General features: G+C 38.0%; 2 protein-coding genes across 5 annotated transcripts; one reads left to right on the top strand and one right to left on the bottom strand.

Annotated features, from left to right (window-relative positions):
* Positions 1 to 1270: 1270 nt before the first annotated feature.
* METTL5 (methyltransferase 5, N6-adenosine) lies at positions 1271 to 11910 on the top strand. Of its 3 annotated transcripts, none has more exons than XM_066345545.1 (8): positions 1271 to 1289; positions 1542 to 1692; positions 3718 to 3832; positions 4327 to 4508; positions 5260 to 5342; positions 9681 to 9732; positions 11446 to 11495; positions 11854 to 11910. In XM_066345545.1, exons 2-8 carry the CDS (start codon positions 1584 to 1586, stop codon positions 11890 to 11892), a joined length of 630 nt encoding a protein of 209 aa, XP_066201642.1. In that variant the 5' UTR covers positions 1271 to 1289; positions 1542 to 1583; the 3' UTR covers positions 11893 to 11910. The 3 variants fall into 3 exon arrangements, with proteins under 3 accessions (XP_066201642.1, XP_066201640.1, XP_066201641.1); XM_066345543.1 differs by lacking the exon at positions 1271 to 1289 and adding an exon at positions 1301 to 1430; XM_066345544.1 differs by lacking the exon at positions 1271 to 1289 and adding an exon at positions 1335 to 1353.
* On the bottom strand, positions 11505 to 21439 carry SSB (small RNA binding exonuclease protection factor La). 2 transcript variants are annotated; one of them, XM_066345540.1, is made up of 12 exons: positions 21326 to 21439; positions 19065 to 19136; positions 17053 to 17156; positions 16790 to 16964; positions 16032 to 16139; positions 15847 to 15947; positions 14360 to 14431; positions 13999 to 14041; positions 13491 to 13631; positions 12570 to 12756; positions 12314 to 12445; positions 11505 to 12046 (listed from the first exon to the last, which is right to left on the bottom strand). In XM_066345540.1, the coding sequence occupies exons 2-12, from the start codon at positions 19125 to 19127 to the stop codon at positions 11958 to 11960; spliced, it is 1215 nt and encodes a 404-aa protein (XP_066201637.1). In that variant the 5' UTR covers positions 19128 to 19136; positions 21326 to 21439; the 3' UTR covers positions 11505 to 11957. The 2 variants fall into 2 exon arrangements, with proteins under 2 accessions (XP_066201637.1, XP_066201638.1); XM_066345541.1 differs by lacking the exon at positions 21326 to 21439 and adding an exon at positions 20869 to 20994.
* Between the last annotated feature and the right edge of the window lie 2374 nt (positions 21440 to 23813).

Genomic DNA, 23813 nt, shown 5'->3' with positions numbered 1-23813 from the left:
ATGGAGCCTTGGCTGCGGGAGGGAAACAGAGAGACAGAGAGGAAGGAGAGGGGGAGGGGTGGAGAAGCAGATGGGCACTTCTCCTGTGTGACCTGGCTGGGAATCGAACTGAGACTCCTGCACGCCAGGCCGACGCTCTACCACTGAGTGAAGTGGCGAGGGCTTTATTAGTTTTAAACCTGTCCAAATCTAGTTACCCTCACACCAGCTCCTGACCTTAAAAAAAAAAAAAAGCTTCCCCAACCTTACAAGTACATCAACCATTCTCACTCCTCTTCCGGTAGCCACATTTCTTAAGAATCGTTCACTTTTCCTTTTTCTACTTCCTAAACCTTCCTTCAGTTCAAAATGCACTGCAACTTTGTTTCTCTTCCTACTCAATGAAAGCCGGACTTCCAGCATTTAACACCACTATCTACTCCTTCATTAAAACTCTTTTCTTTGGGCTTCTCTGACATCACCACCCTGTGTGAATTGAGGTAAGTGACCCAAGTAACTAAAAAGAGGGAAACAAAGTTATAATAAAATAGGACATGCTGATGGCCTAGGAGGCAAAGGAGAGGAGATTGCTACTTCCTGAGAGGGGAGTTGGGAGATAGGCAGAAAGGGCCACACTGGGTGGGCATTAAAACAAAGTGACCGTAATTTTCACCCTCTTTGTTTTACTATGCTTCAAGGGCCAGCTGGTTGTCAAGAAAAAGTTGGAGGCCCTGGCCGGTTGGCTTAGTGGTAGAGCGTCGGCCTGGCGTGCAGAAGTCCCGGGTTCGATTCCGGGCCAGGGCACACAGGAGAAGCGCCCATCTGCTTCTCCACCCCTCGCCCTCTCCTGCCTCTCTCTCTCTCTTCCCCTCCCGCAGCCGAGGCTCCATTGGAGCAAAGATGGCCCGGGCGCTGGGGATGGCTCCTTGGCCTCTGCCCCAGGCGCTAGAGTGGCTCTGGTCGCAACAGAGCGACCCCCCCCCCGAGGGGCAGAGCATCGCCCCCCTAGTGGGCGTGCCGGGTGGATCCCGGTCGGGCGCATGCGGGAGTCTGTCTGACTGTCTCTCCCCGTTTCCAGCTTCGGAAAAATACAAAAAAGAAAAAGAAAAAGCTGGAGAGTAACGGCTCTGTAACAGGCGGCTGGGTCCAGCCGGGGGGCTACGAGAAGCCCGGGCTCTACTGGCGGTGCGGACCGGCCGGTGTGCAGGTGGATGACGAGCTTCAGTCGCCAGCGGAACCACTGAGCTGGGCCGCGGTTGCAGCCGGGCGAGGACTACTGGGAGGACTACTGGGAGCCGACGAGGACGCGCGTGCATAGCGGCGCTTCCGGCCCCGGGCCGCGGCGCGAGAAGCCTCTTGAAATACCCCCGTCCGGTGCGTGAAGTCCAGGCTGCATCCTGCGCTGATCTCCGAGAATCTCGAGGTCCGCGCGAGATACCTGGAAACAGGCGGTGTGTCCTTGGTGTCCTTCATCCACTGCCCGGCCCCTTGACTGGCGGCGCAGAAAAATGGGTGGGGGTTTGGGCGCAGGGGAAATTCAGATTAAACAGATTTCTCTGCAGATCCAGTTCCGTTAAACCCTGAGAGCCCACCCTTTTTTAAAAATGAAGAAATTAAGGCTTAAAGAACTAGAGAGTCGCCTGCAACAAGTTGATGGATTCGAAAAGCCCAAGCTACTTCTAGAACAGTATCCCACCAGGCCGCACATTGCAGGTAGGGCTGCTGGTGACCTCGGCTTTGCTTCGCAGGTTGGTTAGCCCCACTCCCTAATGAAATGAGAACAGTTGTCTGGATACAAAGAGCATCTAGAGGAAATCTGCTGAAAGATTACATATCACGTTACAGAGGACTTCCTTGACACCGCAGCAGCTAGACACCCTCCACACAGACGCACATTGTCAGTTTGCTGTTTGGGTTTTGCATACCCCTTAATGCTGTCAGACATCTTTTTAATGTGTTTCTCTCGTTACACTATAAACTCCTTAAGGGCAAAGAATTTTTTGGTTTTGTTCACACAATTCCCAGTGCCTGAATAGTTTCTGGTACTAATTAGGAGCTCAGTAAATGTTTGCTAAGTACGAATCAATTTCCTATTGCAACGAATTGTCAGCACAGAGATTTCTATGCTATATTCTGCACTAGAAATGAATTATAGAGTTGCTGGCTGAAGGACTGAGTTTAACAAATCCAAAATAGGTACTATATAATATGAGAATACATTTCAGTTTTTAAAAATGATCTGATAATCAGTATTGCTTGATAAGAGACTGATACTAGTAATACAGGAAAAAAATTCATATTTAATAAACGCATTACTAAAGTCACTGGGGAGTTTTAGGAAAGATAATTTGTTGGCTACATCTGCAAGAAGGAAACTAGTCTACCTCCAACATAGTTCTGTTTGGGTTTTTGTTTGTTTGTTTGTTTGTTTGAAGGTTTATTTTATCGAGTTTAGAGAGAAAGGAACATCAATCTATTCCTGTATGTGCCCTGACCAGGAATCGAGTCTGGACGATGCTCCAAACAACCGTGTTATCCAGCCAGGGCAACATAGTTCTGTTTCTAAGCTGCCAATGAAAATCAAGGGAATTACATGCATACCTGTACTCAACTCCAACATATTGTAATAATTTCCAACCAAAAATTGGCACAAAACTGTGTCTGGGTTAAGACCAGTTTACTCAATTTAGATAATGCTTTCTTTAATATCATCTGATTACAGGGTATCTAAGTGGAATCCAGTTAAAAAAACACACACACACAACAGTTTCACACTGAGTGTGTAACATGAAAATGAATGTGTTTATTCTTTACCAGTCTCAAAGTCACTGACACCTGGAGAAATAATCAGGACAGTGCAGTCAGCCTGAGATGTCCTGTATTGGTGTTTTTGATAAAACCTCTGGATCCTGGGGCATCAATGATGGCCAATAATTCTTGCAGGGTCAGATATCCGTAGGCAGGTATCAGTGATCTTACTCATGTGTAAACTTCATTATATCCAAGGCCTTTGTGTTTTTGAAATATCCCTTTCCTATCTTAGCAGCTTCTGCTCTACTCCTCAGTAGTTCTCTTGTTAGGTCTTAGAAGATTATAAATATATATGTCTGTAGATCATAAACATGTGTCTGAATATGTGACTCTAAAAGCTATATTGTGGATGTAGGTCTTTTCCTTTCCCGTTCTACCTTAAGTTTATGGTACCTGTGTTCTGGTGACAAATTTGTTGCAAAATAAGTTCTGTGCCATTCTAATGTTAATGCTGTGGTTCCCAGAATTACAGATTTCACAAATCAGTAAAATTTCAAAGTAATTTTGGACACTGATATAAGGTTGCCAAGTTTATTGACAAGGAAAGATTTTTAAAACCTATTTACTCTTCCCATCCTTTCATAAAAATATTTCAACATCAAAGAAAACTGAAACGTGTGCATGGCAATGTTTGAACAGGCTGAGGAAAAATAAAACATTTTGACCTTATTTTTCTCATTTTACCTCAGTTTTGTCATTCTTGGCATTTACCAGAGACTAGTTTTGGGGAACCACTGGTATGTGTTTTGTTTTTTGTGGAGCCTTGTATTACCAAGTTATTATGCCTTATGTTTTTTAATTACCTGGAATACCATTTGGGGAAGGACTAGATAATGAAAGACAAATTGTTTTAAAGAGTCATTAGTATAAATTGGATTTTGGTCATCCACTTGCTTACTAATTTTCTAATATTTTTTAATCTTTTAGCATGTATGCTCTATACAATTCATAACACATATGATGACATTGAAAATAAAGTGGTTGCAGATCTAGGATGTGGTTGTGGAGTACTCAGCATTGGGACTGCAATATTAGGAGCAGGGTAGGTGATCTAGTATATACTGTTTGGTATGGGGCGGCTTTAATAAGCATAAGTAGGATCAACTGATTATACTTTTGGGACTTTATAGTATGAGATGATGGGAGTAAGAATCTGATGAATATATTTTGAATGAGCAGAACAAACTAAAAAACAAATCAGTAACAGCAGCAGGCAACCTCCCTTGTCTACAACCTGAGTTTCCAACCCCTGCCAGGTGGGAAAGTGATGCTGATGAAATGGAACTCTCACTCTTACTTTGCCAGTTGGGTTAAAGGTGTATATGGGGCATGATGCGGTGTGTACATGGTATTATACTGAGTTGTACACTTGAAACCTGTATGGTTTGGCACACCATGTCAACACAATGAATTAAAAATTAAAAAGAGAAATGTATATGGTTTTGATTGTATTATTGTTTTATATGGTTTTGATTGCATTATTGTTTTGACTTGGAAACTGTAAGTAGTCACTTTTTGTGTGTTTTGTATTTATAGGTTGTGCGTTGGATTTGACATAGATGAAGATGCATTGGAAATATTTAATAGAAATGTGGAAGAGTTTGAGTTAACAAATGTTGACTTAGTTCAATGTGATGTGTGCTCATTATCTAACAGAATGTCCAAGTCATTTGATACAGTAATTATGAATCCTCCCTTTGGGACCAAAAATAATAAAGGTCAGTAACAAGAATCAGGTGTACTGGTTTTAAAAACCATTTGCTCACTGATTATTTGGGTTAAGTGATTTTATCACTCTTCATGAAATAAACGAATCTCTTACCAGTATAGTTACTATAATTTCAATTAGTTTAATGCATGGCTAGGGAATTGAAATTTTCAGTCTTTGTTTTCAGATTTGTACTAAATGAAAAAAAAAATTATTCATTTATTTATACTCCATCTGGTTTCAAGAATGATTTACCTAATCCTTATGAATGATTATGAATCCTATTAAGTACTTTATATTTTTAGAACTTCTTTTTAATGCCTTAATACACCCAAGAGTTTCATCATGTGTCCATCAGTAACAGTGACTCACTGGCTTTTTATGTTGTGTACGCTATGGGCAAGGAGGGTAGGAAGTCAGTAAGAAAAAGACATGCATAGTTTTAAAAGTTGTACGTGTACCCACCCCACCTGATTCTGATTACTGCTCTGTCCCCTTTTCCCCCTCTCTGAAAGCTGTTATTTTGGAATATACTAAAAATTTTACTTTATCCTTCCTTATTCAGATAGGAGTATAATTCTGGTTTTATAAGATCTTTAGATGTTTTATTAAATTATTTGTACCCTCTCTTTTTGTAGAAAGAATTTGAAGTGGCTATTTTGGTATTTATTAATACCTGGTATTCATTTAATCTTTTACCATTTAGTCTATTTTGATAATAGGTATATAATGTAAATTGGAGCTTTTTCTACTCTTCACAGGGACAGATATGGCATTTCTGAAGACTGCTTTGGAAATGGCAAGAACAGCAGTATATTCTTTACACAAATCCTCAACTAGAGAAGTAAGTTTGTCAAGATATTCTGTCATTTGTTTTTAAATTCATGACAGTGTTTTGAGGATTTGCTATGAAACTTATTTACTGATAAATCTAAATACCAGGGTATTTATTTTTCCTGATCCTTTTTAACATCTACCACTTAAAAACTGAATTTTCCCTTTAACTAGCTAGCATGTGATTAGCTTTCTTCTAGTCAATATAACTTTTTTTTTTCTTTTTAGTCAAAGATTTATGCAGGCAGGAACTATTACCAGGAAAGAGACTATAATTCGGGAGTAGAAAAGTATGATATAACTAGGGTTAAAATATGTCCTGTTTGCCTAAATCCTAATTGATGCATGTAGTCCCAGTGGCCCTGTGTGGCCTGGTAGACATACAGAAGGCAGTAAGGCCTGGTTTCCAGCAACACTGAGCCTGAATTCATACCCCACTTCTCCCATTTTTCTTTTTGCCAGCATATAACACATGGGAGTGTATAAGATGTATCATAGAAAATTGGGGATGGGGTGGTACATTTTTTTTTTTGGTGTCAATATAACAGTGATTAAAAACATAGATGATAGAGTGAGACTGCCTAGATTCAGATCCCAACTCTGCTGCTTCTCATCTGTATCTTGGCCAAGGAACTTAAGAGATCATTTTCATCACTTCTACTGCACTTACATATACTCTTGAAGTATAAGGAACTAAGAGTACCTTATACTTTGAGGGTTGTTGTAAAGATTAGATAATACTTACAAAGCACTTAGTGTCTGGAATATATAAGTGCTACTAGCTATTATTACTTTAAATCATAAATGTATTAAGAGATTTTAAAATAGTTTTGTAGGAAAAGTATTTGTGTAAATACAGTGTACTGTAATCCAGTTGTAAACAGAGTTCTGGATATGTGGTAATGTAATATTCCTTGAAAAATATAAATTACATAGCTAAAAAATACATATTGCTAACAATAAGTAGTAGTGCATGTAGGTAGGCAGCAGAACACAACATACTCTGCTAGTAAATAAGTCTCCATTTGATGTGTGAAAGCAAACACGAGTAATTATTGGAATCTAAAGGCTTGTGTTGAGATCCCCAACCATCCTCAGGTTTGATGATTCTCAAGGAAGTCTTACAAGACTCAGCATGTAGTCATACTCATGGCTGTGACTTATTACCGCTCAAGAGTACAGAGCCAAAATCAGCAAAGGGAAAAGGTGCATAGATCAAAGTCCGGGAAACCATTGCAAGCTTCCAGAGTTCTAGTGAAGTCACACAGAATGCACTTAATTTTCCCAGCAGCGAATTTTTGTGACAGGCATGTAAAATGCTGTCAAATCAGGGAAGCTTATTAGAGACTTCGTGCCCAAGATTTTTATTGGGACTGATCAGGTAGACCCTCCTGCCTGACACCCAGATTCCAGCCTCCCAATAGCAAACAGGTATTCAGCATACAGTTTAAGCACAGTGAGTGTTATCAACTAAGGAATGGGGAATGGAACACTCCCAAAATTTAAGTTCTCATACTCCAGCCAAGTGCCAACCTTATTATATGTAGGCCTTTCTAAGGATAGTCAGGCCTGCTATGAACTCTTTTCTGCACAACTTGAAATCCATAAATTTTACCTTACTCATATACAGTTCATGGAGACCATGTAAAATATGCTAGTAAAAAATGCAACTAAGCAGCAAAGTCTATAATTATTTGAATGAATTCCTGTAGCTACATTACCAAGGAATTCCCATCTTTGCTGTTTGGTATTGCAATGTTCCACCACTAAGAGGCAGCATTATCTGCATTGCCTTGTTAGGCTTAAAAATTGAAATTTAAGCATCTATTAAGTACATTTTTATATATATGGTGCATATGTATTTCCATTAGCACAGTAACTAATTTATAAAATTAACCTGGTATATAGCCTGTTCTGTGGTGGCGCAGTAGATAAAGTGTTGACCTGGAACGTGGAAGTCATGGGTTCAAACCCTGGGCCTGCCCAGTCAAGTCATGTATGAGAAGCAACTATGAGTGATGCTTCCCACTCCTCCCCCTGCTTTCCTCTCTCTCTCTCTCCTCTCTAAAATCAGTAAGTAAAATCTTTTAAAATAAAATTAATCTGGTGTACTTTATGCATATATAAAGGAAGTATGATAAGGAATAAACTAATACTAAGACAGTCCTTGTTAAGCTTGTAATTGTGATAGTTTTAATTCTATATAATCAGTACATTGTCACTGAAGCATACCCCACTGTCATTGAAACATATCCTATACCTCTAAACTATATACCCTTGTCTTTTAAAAGTGCTTGGCCCTCTATTCATATTGTATACAGTAATTTTTTTTATATTTTTAGAAATAGGTAAAATATAAGTATCCTGGCATATGCTAATAAGCTGTGCCATATCTTTCTTCATTTAGGCATTGTGAGAATTTAGTTCTTGGCTCAGTTAAAGCAAAGTAGGTCAGCCAGGCACCATTCTTTCGATGTTTATCCTAAACATACCCCATTCATTTTTTGACATCTCTGCGAGAACCAACCACATTGCACTGTATAATGTGACATCCCAAAACTTTAACCTTAGGGCTCAGCTAGCAAAGAAATGTCATCATACTTTATTTCTTACAAATTTATCAAAGATCCTAAGAGTTCACTAAGTTCCAGTATTATTTGCATTAAAGGCTATATTCTTATACAGAAATTCTAGATCTCAAAATGGGAAAATATACCCAACACTGGGATTATTTATTAAATTCAAGAAAAAACTGCAAGTATAAACATATTGTCAGTATTGTTTATAATGGCAATATTTGAACCTAAAATTCAGGGAAAGTTTTTTATCAACTAGCTTGATGCCATTTAAGTATGAACAATGACTGCCACATGAACAAAATGCTTGTAATACCAAATATTGGTATCTTTAGTTTCTAGTATTTCTAGAAAATAATGCATATAGTTTACTTAGGGGATTATGGGAAACTTTTTATCCATTTCTATTCATGTTGAAGTGTTGTATATATTATGTTTAAAAGTTCAAAAAGCAGGCCCTGGCTGGTTGGCTCAGAGGTGGAGTGTCAGCCCAGCGTGCAGGAGTCCCAGGTTCAATTCCCGTCAGGGCACACAGGAGAAGCACCCATCTGCTTCTTCACCTTTCCCCCTTTTCCTATCTCTCTGTTCCCCTCCCGCAGCCAAGGCTCCATTGGAGCCAAGTTGGCCCAGGCACTGAGGACAGCTCCATGGCCTCCACCTAAGGCACTAGAATGGCTCCGGCTGCAAGGGAGCATCGCTCCCTGGAGGGCATGCCAGGTGGATCCCGATCCCGCGCATGCGAGAGTGGAGTCTGTCTGACTGCCTCCCTGCTTCTAACTTGGGGGGGGGGGGGGGGTTCATAAAGCAGTTTTTGTAACAAATTAAAAAAAACTTTATGAAGTGGTTCAAGAATGTAAGACCTATAAATAGTTAACATTCAGTATTTACTGTGTGCCAGGACAGTTCAGAGCACTTTTCATATTCCACAACAATCTGATGAGATACCATTATTATCCTCGTTTAACAGATGAGGAAACTGAGACACAGAAAGAATGAGTAACTCAGGGTTAGTAAGTAGCATAGTGTAGTTCAGATTCAGGCTGTCTGGCTTCAGAGACCGTATTCTTAACTGCTATACCGTACTGCCACCCATGTACACAGACCTCTGTTGAATGGTTTCCAGGATAGTTGTATATATTGATGAAATAATTCTGCAGAAATCATGAGTACATTGTGCACTTTGATGTACTTCTGAAATAATAAATAGCTTTATGACTTGGATTTAATTATGCAATTTGGCTCAAATGGTTAAATATATTAAAATGGCTTCCTTTTTTATTTTCTAAATCTATCCATTCAGTTTAATAAAATTTAAGGGTCTAAATTCTAAAGAAATTTTAGCCTGACCAGGCGGTGGTGCAGTGGATAGATCATCGGACTGGGATGTGTGGAGTACCCAGGTTCGAGACCCCGAGGTTGCCAGCTTGAGTGCGGGCTCATCTGGTTTGAGCAAGGCTCACCACTTGGACCCAAGGTCGCTGGCTCGAGCAAGGGGTTACTTGGTCTGCTGAAGGCCTGCAGTCAAGGCACATACGAGAAAGCAATCAATGAACAACTAAGGTGTTGCAACGAAAAACTGATGATTGATGCTTCTCATCTCTTTCAGTTCCTGTCTGTCTGTCCCTATCTATCCCTCTCTCTGACTCTGTCTCTGTAAAAAATAAAAATTCTAAAGAAATTTTAAAAGCTTAAAAACTTAATGCCAAGTATTAGTAAAAAACAATTTAAAAATATTTATAAATCAGTTCACATTAACATGTTATTATGTTCAGCATATTCAAAAGAAAGCTGCAGAATGGAAAATCAAGATAGACATCATTGCAGGTAAGACAATTTTTAAACTTCTCATAAGATAAATCTCAACTAATTAAAAAAGCCAAAATGCATAAGCGAAACCAGAATTTTTATAAAGGTGCTGAGAAGGTACTGTAAGTCATGTTTAGTGTGGCAAAACGGGCATGGATGGTAATGGGTAGCAAATGGAGTAAAAGCACAGTATCAGTGTTTGCCTACGGCTGTCCCGATTTATGTATGCACTTTATTCAGATTTCCAGTAGTACCCAAGTATTTGGTCACTCCAGGCTCAAAGAGAATCCTATCTAGCTTCTCAGTGGAAAACCTTAGGCCTGATGTTGGTCAGACCTCAGTTTGAAATCCATTCATGAAAAATCCCACCAGATTATGCCTGAATTACCTTTCTATTTCAATTTCCTAATTGCCCCCGAAGTCAAATAACATGAAGCTTTTTTTTTTTAAGTGGGGGATACAATATAGTCATCCACACTGAGTAAATCATGCTTGATACATTTTTATTAGTAAATTGGATAATACAAACATCAAAACGAGGAAAGCATAGAACTAGAAGCTAACTGTAATCCAAATAATTTTGAAAAGCCTGAAATAATAGTACAATAAGGGGAAATGTTTACATATAATCTATGAATTAGCACTACGGTGTTAACCATACAACTAGATCTATTACTTGGTTCTTAATGATTAGTAATATGTAAAAGTATTGTCATTCCTTATGTAGTGTAAGGTATTAGAATATGCAGCATGGAGCACTTGAGAACAGTTCCAGTAGTATACCAAACCAGAGCCTTGCTACTCCACATGTGGTCCTTACATCATCAGCGACATCCCTTGCTAGCTTGTTAGACTTGCAGAATTTCAGGCTCCCCCCAGACCTACTGAATTATAACTTGCACCTCAACATTTGATTTGAAAATGATTGCACATTAAAATTTGAGAGCTGTGACCTAGAGATAGAATTTGTTGCAAAATATGAAGGGATAGGTAGACCCATTGCCACCCCTCTAAAATGGATCGGTAAGTTTGGATAACTTAACTTATTCTTTAGAAAGAAATATGAAAAAATTGGGTTTCCATTTGAGAGCTTAGTGGGAAAATGATTAGCTACTTACTATCATTACTAAAATCCAGACAAAATTTAGTTATGAGATTGCTAGCTATTGATTAGGAAATTAAAAATAGGATGGTACTATAATTTTCATAGGCTATATCATATTTCCCCATGTATAAAGCACACTCTTTGCCGAAAAATTTGGGGCCTAAAAACTGGGTGTGTCTGATAGTGGTTGTAGATTTTACTTGCATTTCCTGCTTTTTCACACGGACGAGGAGTTGTATGAATTTTATGATAAAACTTGAGTTCGATAACTTTATGTAGTACTTTTTTCCTTCAAATTTCGGGCCCCAAAATTAAGGTGCATCTTATACATGGTGAAACACAGTACTGTTTTGTCTATTTCTTATCCTTCTAAACTCTTCCCCATAACCTCAAATTTTGGTACAAATGACCAAAATAGCAGAAATGCCAAATTCAATCTGCCATAGCTAAACTTGGGGATATATCAAGGGAGTCCTTGGATACCAAGGTAATGTGACAGGTCTAAAATTTTCAATTGACCAGCATTTAGTGCTTTAATTCATGGGAACTTTTTTTTAAGTCAAGGGTGGTAAATGCTTGGAAATGTAATTTTTATCCTTAGGTGACTTTTTTTGTTTTTTTTATAGAGCTGAGATATGACCTGCCAGCATCATATAAATTTCATAAAAAGAAATCAGTAAGTCTCTTGAACTTTACAATAAGTAATTATTTCTAATGTTATCAAGTAGCCCAGTAAATACAGAAAGCCAGCCTGGGAGACAGATCATGAATCCTATAATCAACAGCCAATACTCTGGTTTAAAATAAATTTGTTCTCAAATACTTTGGGCAGAAAAAGAAAAAAAAAACTTAAGTTTTTGCTCTTTTTATAGTATGCATTTTATTAGTTTGTACTAATACATTCTCATATTACAAAGGCAATTTAGTACAAGAATCTTTCTTTTGAATCTGAAATAACAGAACTGTACATTAAAAAAAAATCCTCATTTGGATAACAAAAAGACAAGCTAAACAAATAGTTTCCTTTGTTACAGGTGGACATTGACGTGGACCTAATCCGGTTTTCTTTTTAAAAGCCTCTAAAGACAAAAGCAGTTGAAAACCTAATTAAATTTAATAAAAAATTTGTTTACTAAAACTACTGGTCTCCAGCACCATTTTCTGTTTTCTGCTGTTTGGATGCAGGTTCTTCTTTGTCTGTTTCTTCTCTTGCTCTTTTTACTGGTCCTATACAATAACAATTAATTTTTTTGTTAAGTTCACTGTAAGGATTACTCTATTTTTAATATTGAGCATAATTAACAATGACAAAAGGCTTTTCCTTTAATACAGACCTGCTCTCTACACTTACCTTTTAAACATCCTTGTAAAACAGCATGATAAACTGGGGTAAATCACAATCCAAGAATGTCATACAGCAATTGAAAACCACATCACTGTTCTCTCCCACAAATAATTTCTCATGAAAGTACCAAAGGACTTAGAAAAACTTACCAGATGCACCATTTTCATCACGTTCATCATCACTATCAAACTTAGTTTTCTTGCCCTGAAACTGTACTTTTCCTTTAGTGGACCCAGTCTGGGCAGCTTTATTTCCCTTTCCTTTTCCTTTAAATCTGCGACCTGAAGGGACAATTGAGAAATGTTTTAAATCTCTTGCCACTGTCTTTGAACACCTATTACAATATTTACTCAAGCAAATAAGTTTAAGTAACCAAAATGTCAGAGAAAAATCAGAACTTATGACCTTTTGACTTCCATTTGTTTAGGGATTCTTGCTGATCTTCTATGATTTTTTTCAATGCTTCTTTTTCCACATCTCCCTCTAGTACTTCCCATGTCACTTCTTTGTTTCTTAATTGTAGGTTACCATTATTTGCATCTTTGGCTTTATCCAGTGCTTCCTTAGCTTTTTCTTTAAATAGAATTATTCCCTACACCAAAGACAAAAAGCCACACCTTTAAGTTGTTGGTCCCAGTTAATTCCATCAAAGTAATTTTCCCTCGCCTGAAAAATTGTCCATGCCTTTATCAGTTTCAATGAATTTTAGTGAACACCAAGGAAGGAAGTTACTACAAAACTTGCAGTCACTAATTCAAGTTATTCAAAGCATAACACAAAACATCAGATATCACATGGAGTTACAGCAACAACAAAATGAGCAAGTAAATGATTAAATAGAAACCATTTTCATAAACACGTCAGTAAAATTACTGCTTTTTCTCTACTATATTTCATCTAAAAGATAAATTTCTATGGATTTTTCTTTTTTTTTCTTGTATTTTTCTGAAGTTGGAAACGGGGAGGCAGTCAGACAGACTCCCGCATGCGCCCAACCGGGATCCACCCGGCATGCCCACCAGGGGGCGATGCTCCGCCCATCTGGGGCGTTGCTCTGTTGCAACCAGAGCCATTCTAGCGCCTGAGGCAGAGGCCTCGGAGCCATCCTCAGTGCCCCGGCCAACTTTGCTCCAGTGGAGCCTTGGCTGCAGGAGGGGAAGAGAAAGACAGAAAGGAAGGAGAGGGGGAGGGGTGGAGAAGCAGATGGGCGCTTCTCCTGTGTGCCCTAGCCGGGAATCTAACTCGAGACTCCTGCACGCCAGGCCAAGGCTCTACCACTCTATGGATTTTTCAGCATTGGCAAAAAGTATATGAACGTTTCCATACCTCTTTTGCTCCTCTGACGAAGTCTATCCATTTTATTTCACCGTGATTTGAGAAAAGGATGTGCAAGTCTTCTCTACAGGTCTGATCATCTAGGTCCCCCGAAAATTTTAGCAAGCAACCAATCTTTTCTTCTAGAGATTTCTATAAAAATACACAAGGCAATAAAATAAAACTTTATTAAAAGCAAGCACGAATCAAATGGCCTACACCACTTGAAACGAAAAGGCTAGGAACTGAAGTACTATTTTAAAGTAGTTTAACAGTTGGTACATTTTCTTTTGTCATTCTTTGTTTTACATTGACTCAGACTTAACTAATTTCTCCTACAAGTTATGATGAATTAGCTATGTATTTTATATAAATATGGTTATTAGATTATCTCTACATAAACAACAATTTTAGGAAATAGTATTTATTTAGCGTAATGAAAACTACAGACTTTTGCTTATATATTTTCTGTGAAAAGTCCTCAGACCTTAATTTTTAGATACCAGTAATATATACTTACCATTTCAGCATCTTCTGCTAACTTTTGCTTTTCTTCTTGCTCTCTACAAATAAAAAAATGTAATTAGTAGTTAGAATGTTTCCATTTACTATATAAGAATATTAAATCCTGATAAAGTTAACCCTGATCACTGAACTAAATAACCAACACCAGTCCTCAGGATTTCTGACTGTCCAATGCTGAAGTGCAACACAGCGTGGCCATGGATTAATTACCACAGTAGCTAAGACCTCAGTGTTGCATAAGCAAAAGGCCCCTTCATTGCCCCTCATTTCAGATCTCATCAGCACCACTTTCCAGAACCACTATATACTTTCGTCAAAGAAATAATTACAATGTTCTAATAACTTTATTTACTTACTGTTTAGCTCGTAATTTGGCTTCCACTTTATTTTGCTTTCTTTCTTCATTTTTTTTGGCAAAGTAATCTTCCCTAAAGGACATAAAATATAAAGGCTGAATTAATAAGAACAGAGATTTCAAATTATGAATGATTAAGACAGGGCATAAGGAATGTTACGTTTCCTATTAACATAATTACCTAAAAATTTAAAAAGATGTCAAGGAAGTTACTCATATCTTTTTTTTTTTAATAGCAGCTTTTCTAAGAAGTAATTCACATGCCATAAAACTCACCATTTTAAAGTGTATAATTCAGTGTTTTTTAAAATTCAGTGCTTTTTAATATATATATTGAGATTGTACAGCTATCACTATTTGATTTCAGAACCTTTTCATGACCCCCAAAAGAAGCCCCATATCCACGAACAATCTCATACTGGTTTTTATCATTCATGTATTTTTTTTTAAAAAAGTAGACTTAAGTTATGCAAAATATTTCAATGTTTCAGAGTTTTCAATAGTGTTCATTTCACAAAAGGAGAAAATTCTAAAATTCCTGAGATCCAAGAATTAATAATTATAAAATCATGTTATAAAATATAAATATTTTTAAGCCTGACCAGGCAGTGGCGCAATGGACAGTGTCAACCTGGGATGCTGAGGAACCAGGTTTGAAACCACGAGGTCGCTAGCTTGATTGCAGACTCATCGGCTTGAGCGCAGTTCGCCAGCTTGAGCATGAAATCATAGACATGACCCCATGGTTGGGGGCCTGAGCCCAATGGTCCCTGGCTTGAGCAAGGGGTCACTAGCTCTGCTGGAGCCCACCAGTCAAGACACATATGAGAAAGCAATCAATGAACAACTAAAGCGCCACAACTACAAGTTGATGCTTCCTCTCCTTTCCTGTCTGTCTCTGTCCCTCTCTCACTAAAAACAGCAACTTTTGAGGATTTAACACTGATTATGATTCATCACAGTCCACCAACCAGGTTTAGTGCATAGCGTATTTGCAATACTTTGTATTGCCAAAGTAGGGAGATGTCTAACTTTATCATGAAATGCTCTGGTTTGTCCTAGTTTTTAGACACACATATTAAAGAATGTAATCCAAATCTCTATTATATAATCCTTTGTACTATATAAAAATATAAGCATACATGGTCTATAAGAAATAAGAACAGATAAAAATTGTATAGTGATTTATTCTCTAACGCTAAAAACCCACATTTTAGTATCCAGCCTGATTATAAGTTTTAGACGCCAACTAAGTACTAAAACTTAACCTGCTTTATTAATTGCTAACAGAGAAAAAACACTAATAAACACTTCTATATACTGTCAAAGGACTAACAGTTTCCACTAAGGAAATCTCAGCATTTCTCAAAGTATGCCTACAGATACCAAAACTACTGGCCTTATAGAGGATGCTATTCCATACTCCTAAACCAGTGTGTCAATTCCACACAACTAAGTAGCCAGAAAAACATCAGCAAAAAGACTTACTTAAAAAGTATTAGCAGATCTGTGTCTTTGTACTTTTGTCCAGGAGTCTCCACAAACTTTTTAGCAGATTCAATGTTATCAAACACAACAAATATTGATCCCTTTTAAAAGAGGAAGATTATTTTTTTAGTTATGTCCCATATATTTTCAACTAGAAAAAAATCTGTTACATTATACAGCCATACCTTAAATGTTTTGTGCAATGTTCTTCTCATCTGAATATTTAGTACTTGACCTTTATCTTCTAACCATTCTTTTATGTCATCAAGGGTTGCATCAGTAGGGAAGCCTTTCTGTGAACAGCAAGAAATGTACAAATGACTTCTCAGGTAAACAATTAACCAGAAATTCTGAATCATTTTGTCTTGAAATGAAGCTAGGATACCCATCCATCCCTCCCTTCCAGATGTTTAACAGCTCTGGTTAAGAGCCATTGTTCTTCAGTGCAATAAAAGTGACTCTTTTATCTGGGATTTAATTCAGAATAATCCAGTTGGGGCAAGGATAAAATATGATGATTCACAAGTTAACAGCTCTTGAAGTTGGATAATGGTACATCATATATGCACTCTACTTTTGTATGTCTGAAGTTTTCTGGAATTAAAAAAACTACTTAAAAATTAATATGCTAAAGAAAATTGCTATCAAGTTCAGCTAATGATAAATAAAAACAGGTGATATGCACGGGGTGCTCATAATATGCTAAAGATTTTGTCCAATGGTATACGGGTTTTCCATTTCTCATAAATGTTCTAAAAGGTAAAAGTATTATCTACATTTATGAAGATAAGGTTTAAAGAGATTAAGGACATATTCTAAGTGGTGATGAACATATAGTAAGTAGTAAAGCTATGATTCCTGAGCCCTTATTCTTTCCAACTCTGCTATCTTTTTTTTCTAAATAAATGTAAGATATAATTAAATGCGTTAAAGGCCCACTTACTATATAAACAGATCTGTTTTTTACATCATTTTTATACTCATCAGTCACTTCAGGGAGGGGTTTGTTTGGCGATCTTCTGATTTTGGTTTTATCTTCACTTATTTCCATGAGTTCTGCCTTTGATTTGCTCAATGCTTCCACTATTACATTAATGTCTGTTGTAAGACGGTTTAACCTGACGAAAATGTATAAAAAGCATTGTAAGACTTAATATTGGCGCTTGTTCACAGAAAATCTAAAGATGGTTTTTAAAAGGTTTTTACCTATTGAATTTTATCATTATTTCCAAAGGCACCCAGCCTTCATCCAGTTTGATTTGTTTCTTTAAAAATTTGTCTCGTGGTAAATTGAAGTCACCAAAGTAATACTGCAAGATAATTACAATATATTTCAGATCATTATATAACACTGACTCCAATCTCAGAGTTTTTTTATTATATTACATCACCAAGTTCTACTCTTTAAAAATACATGTCATAAGGATGCAATAAATATGTCCTCAAAAATATAACTAAATACTTATAATAAAAATTTAAAAGATAAAACTAAAAATTAATTAAATTAACAGATATGTCAACAAAAACATACCTAAGGATTTAGTAAATAAAAATATAGAAAAGTGAACAAAGGACATTTAAAAAAAGACAAACTAAAAATGTACTATAAACAAAAGTTCAACCTCATTATTAATCAAAGAAGTGTAAATTAATGAAACAGCATTTTTCACCGGACAAACTGACCAAAATTCTAAAAACAAGTATACCTACTATTGGCCTGAACACAGACAAATGGTCAGGCAGGTAAAGATGTAAAATGGTCCTAAGTATTGAAAAATTTTAAAAATGTGCATAACTCTTGAGCCAGTACTTCTCATTCCGGGAATTTTATCTTAAATCAGTAAACACATTTGTTAAGATTTATACATAAAGATATTCATGATGAAACTATTACAGCTAAAAATACTGGAAATAGCCTACATATCAAGCAGGGAATTGAGTATATTACATCCTATGTTTGATGGGGGAAAGGGAAGGAAATAAAAGTATGTTAGTGTGAGCACTAACCGAAGTATAAAAATGTATTCATTTGACCTTTAACTTTGATTATCTCACAAGGGTAAGATATGAGAGGTGGCAGGTTGTAGAAAAGACATCATTAACTTTTTCTATCTACATCTTTGTATCATTCTAACATTAAACAGAATAATTTGTAATTTGTCTTTACAATTATAAAGAAATTAGTACAAAAAGGGGAAAAATAGGAAAATTTAAATGGCAAAGAAGTACTACTCAAAAAAAAAAAAGTTTTGGGAGTTGCCAAAAATACAGCAAATAATATTAAGTTCTTCAGTAAGAACATAAATTAAGAAATAATTTCCCACAGCAGCCACTACTATACAGTTTCAACTTAAATTAAATACAAGACTTAAGTTCAAAAAAATGTTAAGAGGACTCGGAAAACAGATACTCTCTTAAAGGTTACAACAGCAGAGAACTATTTGGGCAGAAAGACAACTAAGACCTTCAAAAATATAGTGTTACTGCCTGACTAGGCGGTGGCGCAGTGGATAAAGCATCAGACTGGGACGTAGAGTACCCAGGTTCAAAACCCCAAGGTCACAGGCTTGAGCGCATGTTCACAGACATGACCCCATGGTCACTGGCTTGAGCAAGGGGTCACTCACTTTGCTGCAGCACCCCCCCCCAAGGCACATATGAGAAAGCAATCAATGAACAACTGAGGAGACTAAGGAGTTGCAATGAAGAACTGATGCTTCTCATCTCTCTCCCTGTCTGCCCCTCTCTGTCGCGCCTGTGTGTGTGTGTGTGTGTGTGTGTGTGTGTGTGTGTGTGTCTGAACATGGAAGGTACTTTACAAAGAATTATGTTATCAAGTGCAAAAAATCCACTACATTATCAACTAATGTAATCCTCACAACCACCTTATAAGGAAGGTGCTACTATACTGCTCACTAATATTAGGGGATATTTTATAGCAGTATATTATCCTCACTTTATAAACAAATAGACTAAAGGAAAAAAAGTAACATTAATTAGTCTACCATATTCTCTTTTGAAATGTTTACAGTCTTTGGATTTTATAAACTGGCTCCACCAATATAAAACTGCATACAACTAATTCCAAGAATCAAAGCCAAACCAAATGTTGAATAGGTCAATACACATACTAATGTTAAATGTTCTTTCTGTATTTGCTTTGAGACATTTCCTTTCAAAGAGTTTATTTTCGCAGTGGAATTGTACAAGGATCATACCTCAATTTGATGACAGATTTTGGCCTCCAGAGCAGCCATTTTTTCATCACCATTTTCGGCCATTGTGGCTATCTGTAAATTTTTCCAAATCGGCATTACTGTTACTTTTTAACATAAAACTCAAGACCAGGCCCTGGCCAGTTGCTCAGTGGATAGAACGTCCGCCCGGCATATGGACATCCCGGGTTGCATTCCCAGTCAAGGCACAGAGGACCATCTGCTTCTCTCCCCACCCTCTTCCCCTCCTGCAGTCAGTGGCTCCATTGGTTCCAGCTCATAAGCCTCAGGCGCTAAAAATAGCTCAGCATCAGCCCCAGATGGGGTTGCCCAGTGCGGAAGAGAGTCTGCCTCACTACCTCCCCTCCTCTCACCTATTTAAAAACAAAACAAAACTCAAGACCATAAAAATAGTGTTTTAAAATTACTGATATCTCACTGTTTAAAAATTTTAAAAATAATAATAAACAATGAAGAGGCCCTGGCATATTAGTTCAGTTGGTTAAGCTTATCCCAGAACACCAAGCTTGCAGGTTCAATCCCTGGTCAGGGCACATACGGTAAGCAGCCAATGAATGGCACAACTAAGTGGAACAACAAATGAACGCTTCCCCCCCTTCCTCTGTCTCTCTACAATCAATTAAAAAAAAAAAAATCAAGAGCCCTAGCTGGGTAGTTCAGTTGGTTAGGGTCATCTGGATATGCCAAAGTTGCGGGTTTGATCCCCAGTCAGGGGACATAGAAGAATTAAAACAAAATGAATGCATAAATAAGTAGAACAACAAATCCATCTTTCTCAATAAGTAAAATTTTTAATCAAGAATTTTTCATTTCACAGGTTCAATTTCTCTACTCAATTCTCAAATTTCAGCAAAAGAAAATTTTGGAATAAGTGATGGAAAACTGAAAAGCAACTGATAATGCACGCCCCTTTCAGTAAATCAATGTTTCATCTCTATAACAAAGCAAATGATTACCTTCATTATGGATCTCAGTCCCCCCTGTTTGGTGTGGGTCAAAATTTTAAAATTAGTAGTCACAGCTGACTTACTAAAATCTTTATCAGCAAATATCATCATAACTTTAAGGTAAAAAATATTCACATATAATAGCCTGGGTTCAGTTAGAGACTGTTTACTAAGGAACACATGAAAATGACGATTTGAGAGCATAGGACACTAAAACAATGTTTAACTGGGAGTACTATATGCCTACTCATTCACTAATATACTGGCTAACCAGTATCCTGATTAGCAACGCAGAAAAATATGAGGCTGCTAGGGACATAAAGCCAAGTCTTAATTGCCTCTGGTGCTCTATCAAACCACCCAGTCATCCACACTGTACAAAAGTAAACAGGAACTCATCAAGGATATCTGCCATTAGTTTCCTCCGGTGATGAACTATCATTGGTGCACTTCTTGAAGGCTTCACTAATACACTGTAATTACTATGCAATAAACTGGATGCACACTGGAAGTTCCTGCAAGAGGGATTAACACGGTGTACATTCCACTACAGTTTACTTAATCTGATGCATTGGTTTGTCAACCACAATCTACATTCTTAAGTTATTACCATGACCCTAGGGCACCTTATAAAGGAAAGGGTGAGATGGAAGAACTATTTAGTCCCCGAAAACTTCTTGGCCTACCCAATTTTGGAACTTCGTATCATCCTATTCTTCCCCCAAATGTACAACTAAATGTGAAATATTAGCCACACCTACACATTTCGTACAAAAGCTTTGATGTGAATGAATGAAGACCTTAAAAACCGAAAAGAGTGACTCCAAGGGAACACCTACAGTCCTGATTCTCGGGCCTTCACTCTCTCCCACATGATCCAAGGGACGCTCCGAAGCTTGGCCGCGCTCACCTCCTCAGAAACTTACACAGGTGGCCCCACACGTCTGCCTTCAGAGACACTGTAAAACCGTGAAGGCAGAAAACTTTAAAGACGCAGTGGGACTGCGGGAAGCTTCTGTCCAAAGACCTCCGCCAGGGACCCCTACCAAAGCAAGCACTGGCTCGCTCGGGTCCCAGCCACGCGCACAGAACCCCAAACTCCAGCGTTCCTCCCAGGGGCCCTTCTTCCCTCCGTGCCCAGAGCGCCGCCTTCGGCCGCGGCCCACGCGGCTCACGACCTAACACGAGGAAGGAGAGAGGCTAACGCGCCTCGCCCGAGACAGCATAACGAAAACACCGCCGCGGCACCACGACCCTTTTGTACCTTCTTCTCATTAGTCCCCGGGAGTTGCTCACCTTTAAGATCTGGGTCCCGCGAAACCGGGCCACAAGACCCCCAAGAGCGACTGCAGCGCCTCTCCCTCCCAGCGCCCCAGCCGGCCTAACGCGCGTAAAGATGGGGACCGTCCCGGCAGCCCTTGCGCCCCGAGGGGCGTGGCGTCGGGAGCGCAGATGCCGGCGCCGCGTTATGAGCGTGAGTGCGCGCCAGGCACGGACTTCCACAGTGTGTCCCACTCGCCAGTGCTACGGTGTCCGGCAGGATGATGGAGAATGTCAGAATAAATATGTATTTGTAATTGTTTTTTTATTTTATTTTAATTTATTGTAGATAGAGAGGAGTGAGGAAAAGAGAGAAACATCGATTTGTTTTTCTCCCAGCCATCATCGAACATCCCGCCCCCCCCCCCCCCCCCCATTTTGGCCTACCAGGACTTGTGTATCCTGACAATGCTTCGGCAGGGCTTAATTTTAAATGTTTTTGAACGTCATTTATATCTCCAACCCTTCCTCAGGCTCTCCATACAGATGAAGTGTTTGGTTTTTACTTTTTCAGATTGTTTTTTTGTTTGTTTGTTTTCATTATCCATATATAGCTACACTACATCATATTGTAATCTCAAAAAAAAGACTAGTGAAAAAAAGTTTTAATATTTATTTTACTGATTTCAGAGGAAAGGAGAGACAGAGACAGGAATATCAATTTGTTCCTGTCTTTGCCCTGATGGGAGATGAAACCTAAATCTCTGTGCTTCCGAAGGATGCTGTAACTTAGGAGAGATCCAGCAGGGCTATACTGAAATTTTTTAAATTAAAGATTCATGTTATCTTGAGGTTGAGAAAACAATAATATAATAAGTGTTTAAGAGCTGGGGCTCTGGAATCAGACTGCGTGGCTTGAAAGATGGCTCACTGGTTAACAGACTAACCTTCGGCAAGTTACTCAACTTTATTGCTCATGTGTAAAACAGGGCCAATGAGACATATCATCTACTTTATTAAGTTGTGAGCATTAGATGTGATATATAATATGTACCTTGCTGGTTCCTGTGCCTGGCACATAGTAAGAGGAGCAGTATATATTAAAACAAACATGATTTTAGATAAAATGCCACCTAGTGCAGAAACTTATTGCCTCGACCAGAGCCCTTTTCTATGAGTATGCTTTTTATAAAATTTTAGTCACCTTAAAGACTACTTTTTTTGTGGTGAAGCACTTTTTTTTTCACTTTGCTTTTTTATCAAACCAGCAACTCAAATCAAACCAGCAGTAACAAAGAATAATACAAACAACAAAGAATACAAAGAATAATAAGTGAAGACACATGAATACTTGTGAAGAAGACTCTGATTTCGCCCTTTTCCTTGGGGGGCACAATGCCCAAAGTCAGTTGGTCTCAGAAATCTTTTGTTGAGTGAAGACTGTGCCAAGTCAGAGTAGCCCAGAAGCCTGGCCTAGTTGCTTCTTAGACTGTTTTAGGGAACTGAGGTTTGAGGTGGAACATCGGTACAGGCATCTATATATTACCATAAAAGACTATCTTGATGCCTCACATTTCTTCTTTTTACACATTATTTCTTGCTAAGCTACTTTAGCTTTTCATGTAGCAGTTCTGTCAGTTATCACTGGATCTGAGGGAGTCTCATTTCATTTGCCACAGCTTTTCTTGTCACAGCAGACAAGTCCTGTATGAGCAAGATTCAGCACATTTCTGGGTTCTTGTCTTGGCCTTCATACACTGTGGTCTTCCCAGCCGAAGTGTCTGGGCTGCTTCTTTCAGGTGGCGATGAGGGAGACCACTACAGCTGCAGTACTCACTGCTTCATGAATCTGGGCTCAACGGAATCATTTTTCTGCCTGTGAAGCAATCTTTTATTTTTCTCTCAGTTTTCTTGAAAATTTTAAATAATATTGGTGAAATAATCTGTTATGTGATCTCAGGGCTTTTTGACGATCCCATAGCACAGCAAATGTATTTATTTGGGAAAATGCAGTTGTAGATTCAATCCAAACATTACTTGCATTGAGCTAATGGTCCCTTCTCCTCTAGGGACCAGGCTCCATGCAGCCACCATCCCTTGGGGAAAATGGAATCCTGGCTGCACATCAGGAAGCTTCATTTTTTCCTATAAAGCACCAAGAAGACTCTCATCTAATATCTTATCTCTTTTGTAGCATAACTTTATAAGATAATATACTAAAAAAATCTTTCTGAGTGTAAATTTAGTAGAGCCATTTTAGAAAGCAACTTGATAATATCTGCTAAAGTTTAAGCAGATGGCCCCAAAGTCCACTCCTAATAATATATTCTTGGGAAATTTTCACATCTATTTATAAGAAAAGTGTTCAAGACTATTCATAGAAACATGGTATATAAATGCAAAAAGTTAGGAGTTAACTAAATGTCCACCAAAAAAGAACAGATAACTAAATTGTGGTGTAACTACACATGAAATAATAAACAATACTGTGATGAAACAAATAAACCTGATTTACTTGTATTGA

This window comes from Saccopteryx leptura, chromosome 7 (genome assembly GCF_036850995.1).
Source record: "Saccopteryx leptura isolate mSacLep1 chromosome 7, mSacLep1_pri_phased_curated, whole genome shotgun sequence".
Lineage (NCBI taxonomy): Eukaryota > Metazoa > Chordata > Mammalia > Chiroptera > Emballonuridae > Saccopteryx > Saccopteryx leptura.
The sequence above is the reverse complement of the archived record's forward strand: the minus strand, read 5'-3'. Positions and strand labels throughout refer to the sequence as shown.